This window comes from Corvus brachyrhynchos, unplaced genomic scaffold, assembly GCF_000691975.1.
Source record: "Corvus brachyrhynchos isolate BGI_N302 unplaced genomic scaffold, ASM69197v1 scaffold525, whole genome shotgun sequence".
Lineage (NCBI taxonomy): Eukaryota > Metazoa > Chordata > Aves > Passeriformes > Corvidae > Corvus > Corvus brachyrhynchos.
The window spans coordinates 401,799-411,309 of NW_008238341.1; the positions used below are offsets into that span (position 1 = coordinate 401,799).

The following is a 9,511-nucleotide window of genomic DNA, read 5'->3' on the forward strand; positions in this document are numbered from 1 at the left end:
GAATGCTGTGGTGATTGCTCCAGCCAGGTGGAAATAAAAGTCCAGAAGCATCAGGCTGGTGTTTCATTCCCCCTCTGCTCTCTGTCAGCGCTGCCTGTGCGCCTTCACAGGAGCTTCACAGGAGCTCCTGGGCAGGAAGAAGACCTCACCTTCCTTCCTTCCCTCTACTTTAGTGCCTCATTCTGTAGCCCAGAATCAACTGGGCTGGAATTAATTAACCTCACGGTTTGTTTACCTGGCCGGTTTGTAGCATCGCAGCCTTTATTTGAAGCATGTTTTACAGGGGTCTGAGGTACCTGCGGGGGTTGGAGCATGCCAGGCTGCTCCCAGGATGGGGAAATGTGGTGAGGCAAGGCTTTGGGAGCAACTAGAGCATGTAGGGAGTGCAATGACTGAAGCATTCCCGGCTTCTGTGCGGGATCAGCAGCTAGCTCAGGGGTTATTCCTACTGACTGGCTGCTCTGCTGAGATGGTAACTAAGGTGGCGAGGGCTGAGTCTGCCATTAACACCATGTGCTTGCTGAGTGCTCTGTGTTCCAAGCCCTGTGGCGAAGGCCACTGGCCCCCATCCCTGTGCTTTGGCAGTGCCGGAGTCTGATGGTGCTGCGGGGCTCCAGATCCATGGAAGGCGCCAGTGTCAGCCCCGGAACAGCAAAAAGGAAGAACAAACCTCACAGGATTTCAGTCCTGGGCACAAAGAGAAGCCCTGCTGCCTCACTTGGTCACTCGAGGAGCGTTCAGCAGCCATGAGGCTGCTGCTTGTCCTGCCTCTGCCTTACCCAGGGCCACCCTTTCCCTGTGGTGCTGGAAGTGGCCATTGGGGCACCGCTACAGCAAAGCATCATCCAAACCCTGGGCTGTGCAGCTGTTCTAACCTCACACACCCCCACTGCTTCCAAAAGACAAAAGAAATACCCAAGCAAACAAACGCAAAGCCACGGGAGCAGCCTGAGCATGGAGAAATGGAGGTGTGGGGCAAGAAGGAAACGGGTGAGAGGCTGAAACCCAACATCTCAATCCCCCGACTAAACCAAAGGAGCTTCACACGCACGCAACGGTCTGATGATACAGCACTTCTGGGGCAACATTTCAAGAATACAATCGTTGAAGGATGAGGTTCCTCGATACAAAGGAAGGTTGGTTTGTACTACAGCTGGAAGGGTGTTTGCAAGGAGCCCCAGTGACTCCCTGGCAGCTACGTATTTTTACACTTCTACTGGCTCATAGCAGCTCACGCCTACAATCTGAGGACGCGGGTAAAGTTATGGCTCTAGGATACATTGTCTAAAATCGACAGAAGCAGAAAAGGCATCTGAAAAATCAACGTGACATTTAAATGGCTCAACACTTTGACAGTATTTTACGGCCGTGCCCTTTCCCTCCCCGTTATGGTTCAGCCGGTGAAGCTGCAGGTGGAACCATGACACGAGGAGCATCAAACATGCAGATCGCCCATGAGCCCGTAACACGGGGGAGTCCCAGCTAAGGTTTGCTACAAGGGAGGTGGTCCTGACCGGATTCTGCATCACTTACCATGGGGAAAGCTGAGAGAGTATGACTGCCTGGTGAGAGGAGGCCTTTCAGAAGGGCAGGGCCTGGAGGAGGGTCTGCAGGGTCTTGCCAGAGTTACACCATGCACCATGGGCTAAGCACACGGGGACGGGGAGGGAGAACCGTGACCCGGCCTGCGTCACCGGCCGCGGCTGGTCCGGACCCAGGGAAGTCACGGCTTTCTTCAACCGAGGTAAAACAAGAGATGGGACGGGGGCGACTCGGGAAGCAGATGTGGCAGGACGAGAAGGGCAAAACAGACTTCTTGGCTCTTCGGTTGCACGGCATCCAAACGCACGGCGGGGTGGTGGAGGGCACATGGGTGCACTTGGCTGCGCTCCTGGGCTCCGGACGCGGGAGGTGTGTTCTAGGTGCCGGCCCCAGGAGAGTTCATCTAAAACCTAAGGTCCATTCATCACGCTTGTTTGAGTATTCCTGGAAAGAGCTGTCCCTTGTCATCTTCATAAAAAGTTTGTCCTTTAGAACCTCTGTAAAATCCCTCAGTCTAGCGCTGGCCACGAGGGGATATAGAACCTCTGTAAGGAACCCTCTAGAAGGCGTTCCATCCAAAAGGACAATTTGTGTAATTTGTTTTTAATGGATCTAGATCCTGGGCTGCAGGAGGGTTTCCCTCTGGCTTCCGTGTGTTGTAAAGCATCGTAATCCTCGCACAATCCCAGGGTTCCCCCCTCGTCCCCTGATCTGTGAGGCTTAAAGAGGCAGAAGTACTTCTTGTGGCCGTTCAGAGCCAGAACATAGCCCGTGTAGTCACGCTCGAGGAAATGCTTGTCATACTGGTTTGGGATGGGGGCCGCATCCTGCGCAAACTCCAGCAGATACTCCAGCCACTCTCGGTGCTTGTCCAGGCTGAGGAAGGAGAAGTGAAGAGAGCTGCTCCTGGGGGAAGAGCAGAGAAGGCAGTGGGATTAGCACATGTCCTGATCCTGCTGGGCAGGTAAGGAATTGTCAACAAGGGCGGGGCAGTGCTGTGTTCCTGCAGCTCCTTTTTCAGCTCAGTGTATGCAGCACTGTCATGCTTTCTATTTGTCAAAACACAGGTACAGCCAAAGTGGCACCAGCACCTGACTCCTCTGGCCACCATCACCAAATCTGGCTGGGAACAGCCTCTCGGTTTTTGGTAGCTCATTGCCACTGATGAGGGCAGAGGCCGCTTCGCTCGCCAGAAGCGTTCATTCCTGGCAATGGAGTTCATCCCGCTCCTCATGTGTCAGCAGAGCAGCATCATACAAGTGGTTAACACAGCAACAGAAACCCAGGAGAGGGCCCAGCCTACCCTGTGAACGTGTAGACTTCCAGGGCGAACTTCTGGAGCAGGGGGGTTTTGGTGGAGTTGGACAGGATCAAGACGACGTTCATATGCCCCGGCCTCAGGCGCACCAGGTTACTGGTGTAGTTGATGTCCGTTAGCTCAGTCACCTCAACAAAGCCCTTTTTGGGAATCCTGCTGCAACAAAAAGACCAGTGAAAGGGAAGCAAGGGACTGGGAGCAACTGAGGATGGAGAAACTGTGAGTGTGTTCACCAGCCTGTTACGCCGAGCCATCGCTGTGCCCTGTAGCCAAAGCCAGTGTAACTGGTGCAATGGCTTGGTTTGCATCTCCCTCAACGAGTGGGTCAGACCTTTACCCATCCCCTGAGGATGCTGTCTTGGGCAAACTTGGTGGGAGTTGTTTAATAAGCAGATTAGTGTCCCCCTGTCCTTGCTGCCTGGGTCCTGGCTGTGCACTGGTCCTCCTGCCTTGCTGTGCCTGTTCTGCCCCACATAACAACTGCACTCTGTCTGTGCAGCTTCAGCACTTCTCTGCTTGCCACTAATCCTCCCTGCACAGGTACTCTCTGAGCAATGCTTCTGCAGAGAACATTGTGGAGAAGTTAGAGAGGGAACCTGTTACTCTCTTTGCTGAAGCTCGCGTCGTTCTTCTCCATCTTTGCAGCGGTTTCTTCTTTCCCCGAGGGTGGAGAGTCCCTTGTGTCACTCGAATCACTGCAGAAGAAGGTGATTTTGTGTGTGTTTAAGGCCTTGGGTTGGACTGAGGAGCTATCCCTGAGGGCATTTTGGTGTGCACTCACCTGAAAGCCTGAACAATAACGGTGCCAAAGAGAATGAAGAGCGCGGAGAAGAGCAAGGACAGGAGTGGCATCATTTCTCGCCTGAGGGGAAGATGTGCAAGCAGCAGTCAGGTCTGGGAGTTCACATTATGTGCCTCAATTTCAGTTCCTGCCTACCTCAGATAACACTGCGTGCCTTCCCCAGAAACTCAGCCTGTTTCTTGGGTCATAAAGACCATCAAGTTTTTGAGTGCTGTCCAAAAGGAGGCTAAAATTGCATCTGTTTTAAAATAAGGTGACAGGGAAGCAGTGAAAACCAACAATGGATGCCCAGTCCGTACCAGTTACTGTGAAACAAACTGTCCCAGCAGTCTGAGATGTAGTCCAGCGTGGAGTAGAACCATCGGACAAGGAACATCTGCTCGAAAAGAATGAAAAGCAAAAAACAAATGACAAAACTGCTATAAAGAGCCCCAACAGGTTCAGAGCACGCCACGAGCGTCCTTCCATGAGCAAGAAATCTTCTAAGAGCCTTGCCTTGGTATTTTAAAAGATAAATAATGCCTTTGAACAACCTTAATGGGACTGTCCACAAAGGTAACACAGATGTCAGGCATCTGGAAAGGCTGTGCACTTACAGGAGCGAGCTCATCATTCAGGTCTGCCACGACGGTCTCCCATGAAAGAAGGCCGGGGTCTGTCCTCAGCTGGTCCAGGAGATCCAGGAGGATGAAATTGTCCTCTTTGCTGCCCTGCCAGGCCTCCTCCAAGGCTTTGTAGGCAATTTTCCCCGCATTATTGCGTCTCTCCAGAATGACCACCTGGATGAGCCAAGAGCATGGCAGATGTCAGAGAGGAAGGGGCTTTTTTATTTTCTAGACAGATGATTCATTTCAAACCACTGCCCAGAATTAGGTGTCAGATCAAGGTACAGCATCAATTAAATGACAGGCTAAAAGGAGAAGGGATTAAAAACATAAAAGGAAACCCTCACAGCTGATCTTCCACGATACTTCTCCTCATCCATCAGCAAGGCCTCTGCAAATTCTGGCTGCCGATCGCTGTAGATGTGCACAAACCTCAGAGTGTCTTTTGTGTTGGCCACAGCAAAAGTCAAAAAGGCCTCATAAGCCTCAGCAAACTTCTCTCCTTCCCCGGTAAGCAAGACCACGCAGTGCCTGGGTGACACAACAAGATGGGGGATTAAGAGCCAGTCTGGAGGTGAGAGAGAATAACCAACCCCTTTCCTCTTGCCAGAACAATCCTGATGAGCCAGAAACCTCTCTGACAGTGTGGATATTGGGCATGATCCAATGCAGTCATTGCTCTTTTCCCTCAGAATCAAACCAAAAGTGACTCTAGGAGCAGCCCCAGAGCCTTGGGAAACAAAAGAGGAGGATGTGTCACTTACTTCCGCTGACGGTGAGACTTCTTCACAGGACACAGCTCCTGGAACAGCCTCTGGTTGGTGAGTCTGGCCACCATGAGGAACTTATTCTGGGAAAGGAAGTCATCAATGAGCTGCTTCTTCATTTCTCGTGCCTGGCAAGGACAAAGAGAGCAGAAGTCAGAACTGAGCAGGAAGAGGAGGGGAAAGCTGTTGGATGCTCCTGGGGAAGGCTGCCAGCCCTTGTGGTCCTCCGTGCAATCACCCAAGATGCTCAGAGGCCCCAAGACTGGGAAGTTACATGTGTCCCCCCTCCCCAACAGGTTAGAGTCCCCCAAGCTTCTCTTTTTCTAACACTCGCTCTCCTTCTCCTCCAAAACCTGAGTTTAAGCTGAGAACAAACACTCTTCTTTCAAACTGCACCACTGACCAACCTCTCATTGCCAGCTCGGTCAGAAAAGCTCCGTGCTCATTTTCCCTAAGCTCTTGGAGAGGGCTCTGAGCGATACCTGCACAACATCAGCGGGCCGGTCGATGTGCTCCTTGAAGATCATCATGGTGGGAGTGTAGACATTGATGTTGTACTGGCTGGACAACTCCTCGGTGCCTCGGAGTCCGACGTACACGTACCCAAAGGACAGGTAATCTCGGTAGGCAAAGGCCGTCAGCTGGGAGGGAGGAAATCCCCAGCACGTGTTTATGTTACAGAGTGAGCATCTTCTCCCCTGAGTGCCCGTGGTGTACTCTTTGCTCCAAGAACACATCTCGCTGTTTGAATGCCATTGGATGTGCTGTGAGAGGTACAAGCCCTTCCTCTCCCTCACTGAACCACATTTTGTGTCCTCTTAGTCATTGTGCCGGGAGCCTCAACAAATCAACAGCTTTATTTACAGCCTGATGTGTTGTAGGGTAGCAGGGGCTTCTTAGGAAATGGGATTTTCAGTAACCCAAATTAGATACGCCACAAACATCTGTCTTTCCCAACAAAGGCTGTACACCTGTGTCACTGCTACCTCTGAAACACACCTGCACCTTCACACCCATGAAGGGTAACTGTGTCAGGACAAAGAAACAGACTCCTAACAAAGGTGGTCACCTGGCTGTGCCATTTCCAACCAGCACAAATCACCTGCCTCTCCTAGAACCAGTCAGTGGTGTCTGGAGGCATCAGTCCACCTCTGCTCACAGCAGGGGTGTGTTTTCTTTTGGAACATCTGGATTTATAAGCAAGTCAAAAACGCAGTGAGAGAAGTGACATTACCTTGTATAACAAGGGCACAACTGGCATGTGATCGAACAGCAGCACGTGGGGCTTGTTGTCCTTCTTCCAGTCGGACAGAAAGTGGATGTAGTTTTTATCTGTAATCTTTAGATAGAACCGGAATGTTATTTTAACCTCTGAGCTGTCAGACACCGGCAACGCTCTGCAATGAGGTGTCTGAACAAGGACTGAGCCTGAAAGGGCTGTCGCAGTGTTGAAGGAAGTAGACTGTGGGCTGGTCTTTCCACCAGGTATTCCTGATTAATGAATGAATTAAAACCAACACTCGACCTCCCTCAGCCCTCTTAAGTTATTGCAGCCTCTGTCGATGCCATTCCAAGTCAATGCCAATGGCACTGTTCTTCTCCTGTTTGTTGGGACCATATTCTTTATACATATACATAAAGTGGGAAGCCAAGGGTTAAAAGGCACCTGTGAGCTCCATTAAACCTGCTCTGTTTCAGGTGTAATACCTCTCAGAAAGGACATATATGGCTGCATTTACTGTAGAATGGAAACAGACCCTGTTTTTGGGGAGAGGAGTCAAATAACTCCAATACCCAGAGGACGAGTCAAGAGCCTGTTGGGGAAAGTGACCCCGGTGAAGATCCCAAGGGAAAATGAGGTGAGGTGAACAAGGCAAAAGCAGAGGCCAGGCAGGTGAGAGTGCTGTGGGAGCTGACCCAGCACCATTGCACTGAAAGTGGCGGTGGGCATTTCAGGACTCTGCCAAAAATCACCAGAAGGCTGAAATACAGGAATATTTTATCAGTTAGGAGGTTTATTTATGACTGTGAAAGGGCTCATGTTGCCAGCTCCAGTTTCAAAGGTCTGAAAGAAAACTGGACAAAACAAACTGGACTCTGTGTCAGTGAGTTTTGGCAGACATGACCTATGAGGCAGTGAGTGGTCCCTAATCTGCTGGATGAAATGCTAAGAAAGGAGGAGGGAAGTGAAACCCAGCAGGTTCCTGTCCTAGGGATAGCTTGGGTAGAGTCCTGCCAGCTGTGGGGTGTCACAGCTGGGGGCAGCTGGCACTAGAATTACTGGTGTGACCACGTGGTAGCAGGATCAGCCCTTTTCAAGGAGAAGTGTGGGGTGGGAATGCTTCTGACAGCTCCAGGGTTTGGAGCTTTGTGACACAGATCAGCTTGGAGCCCGAATTAAACAGATTAGCAACCAAAACAGCCAAGGAGAGAGGGATCTCCAGGCAGAGAGGAGAAGCAGCATCTGACACCCCTGCTAGAACCTACCTTTTCAACAAGATTCCCTGGCAGAAGGTTCTCCACGAACTGCCGCAGGTTTTCCCGAACGACAGCGTTGTGGAAGAAGGTTATTTTCCCGTTAATGAGCCCCAGCAGGGTCGGAGTGCTGTGGGCACCCAGATGATGGGCGAGGCGCCGTTCGTACCCCGCGTGAACAACGCCGATTCCTGCTCCTGGAAAAGGAGAGCACCGGGTTCACCTGAAAGATCCCCAGCAAGCCAAATGCACAGTGGAAAACTGACGACCTGCTCCTTTGCCCAGCACCCTACTTTGGAGTTAGGAATGTTTGGGAAACCATTAGCATAAATCCCTGAGGAAATCCACAGGGTTTAAACTGGGTCACACAAACCTGAAGGCAACCACTGCAGCCTCACTGGGCGAGGGAGACACACACCCAACCTCAACAACCTCATCCTTACCCAGCGCCTCCAATTCCTGAGCAACTTCCTTCCACACAGGCTCGATGTGGATGCAGCTGAAGCACCAGTCTGAGGTGATTTTAATGAGGTAAGGTTTCTTGAAACTATCTGGCACGATTTCATTGATGTAGTGGGAAAAGTGGAGCAAATACTTCTCGTCGGAGGTGTCGCGCCTCTCCGAATTGAAAGGGAAATGGAAGAAGGACTCATCAAAATAGAAGCCGTCATGGAAGCGGTGGAACTGGCGATGATGCTGCTGAGCAAAGCCCTGGCTTTCCCCGGCATCTCCGTAGCGATCAAAGTTTGCCCTCTTTTCCTCATTGGAGAGAATCTGGAAAGCAAATGATGGAAAAATGATTGCCTGAAACCACGAGGGGGAACTGCCCTGACTGTAATCCCTTAGTACACAACGTAAGGAACGTGCAGCCTTTGCTGCATGTCAGAGGGATAAATATTTTGGAAGAAGGAAGCATCACATCCCTCTAGGGTCACTGTGGTAAATAAGGGTAAAAAACCCCTCAAAGTCCAAAGAAAAGGAGCCCCTAAATCCAGACTGCTGTACCCTCTTCTGTCACCAACAGCTCCTTGGGTCTAAACATCCTGTGCTCTGAGCACAAATGATCTTTTCTGGAGTGGCTTTTGCTGGTCTCTCTTTGAATCTGGAGGGTTCAGAAAGTGCCAAAAGTTTCGCTGAGCAGCCAGAAAGCCCTGCAGAGAAACTGCATTTTTTAACAGGGAAATAAGGTTTTATTTTGATTTCCATGGGCTTGGCTGCCACAAACTGGGGCAACCAATTTCCAGAACAACATGCAAATAACTACTGCTAAGAATAGTTTGAAGTAACCAAAGCCCTGTGATCATTAACGTTGCTTACATCACCCCAAAATGCTTTTATGTATGTGTGACATAGTCAAGATGCTGCCCAGCTGGGCAGGGCTTGGGGAATACCCACTCCTTCCTCCTTGAGGCTTTTTAGCAAAAACAGGGCAGACCCATAGCAAAGTATTTGCAGCAGAAACCATGCTGGTGACTCCAGTGGCTTTGTCAACAAAGCTGAGCAAACTTTTTGGGTGGGTCATGTCCACCTCCACAGGGCCAAGCTCCTTTCCCACACAGAAACACACAGGAAAAGCACAAAGCCACGTATAAAATAACATCACTTAATGTTAACAATAGCAGGAGTTTGCAGGAAGCATGTGTTACCTCATAGGCCTTGCTGATCTGGATGAATTTGTCCTCTGCTCCTGGGTCCTTGTTCTTGTCAGGGTGCCTAAGGGGCAGAACCAGAGGAAAAGGGGTCAGTGGGGGGCATGGGGAGCTGTCGGCCTCTGTTTTGAGGTGAGGAGGACATGGGCAGTGAGGGCGTGCAGTGACATCCCTGAGGCTGAGATCAGATTTACACCCAGCACGAGCTGTCTCTGCCCAAACCCCATCCCAAAATGCAGCGCTGGGATGTGTGCTGTGTGCCCGTGGGCCCGTCCCTCTGTCTGCCCCATCCCCAGCAGCCTGAGCCCCGGACACGGAGCGAGTCTGCTTCATAGCAATGCCTCCCTTGGCTG

General features: G+C 51.1%; 1 protein-coding gene across 2 annotated transcripts; it reads right to left on the reverse strand.

Annotated features, from left to right (window-relative positions):
* Nucleotides 1-765: 765 nt before the first annotated feature.
* Nucleotides 766-9,511, reverse strand: DNAJC16 (DnaJ heat shock protein family (Hsp40) member C16). Of its 2 annotated transcripts, none has more exons than XM_017735099.1 (13): nt 9,156-9,511; nt 7,953-8,283; nt 7,522-7,706; nt 6,269-6,373; nt 5,517-5,675; nt 5,032-5,162; nt 4,615-4,798; nt 4,259-4,441; nt 3,962-4,038; nt 3,642-3,722; nt 3,457-3,555; nt 2,846-3,013; nt 766-2,448 (listed from the first exon to the last, which is right to left on the reverse strand). In XM_017735099.1, exons 1-13 carry the CDS (start codon nt 9,489-9,491, stop codon nt 2,052-2,054), a joined length of 2,436 nt encoding a protein of 811 aa, XP_017590588.1. In that variant the 5' UTR covers nt 9,492-9,511; the 3' UTR covers nt 766-2,051. The 2 variants fall into 2 exon arrangements, with proteins under 2 accessions (XP_017590588.1, XP_017590587.1); XM_017735098.1 differs by having other exon boundaries at nt 2,846-3,016.

Bases quoted from the DNA above. Each gene is read 5' to 3' on its own strand.
- DNAJC16 (XM_017735098.1), bottom strand. From the start codon at position 9,491: ATGAAGCAGACTCGCTCCGTGTCCGGGGCTCAGGCTGCTGGGGATGGG. The intron at 7,707-7,952 runs GTAAGGATGAGG...CTCCTTTTCCAG, and splicing joins TCAGGAATTGGAGGCGCTGG to GAGCAGGAATCGGCGTTGTT. The intron at 5,163-5,516 runs GTATCGCTCAGA...TGTCCTTGCCAG, and splicing joins GGCCCGCTGATGTTGTGCAG to GCACGAGAAATGAAGAAGCA.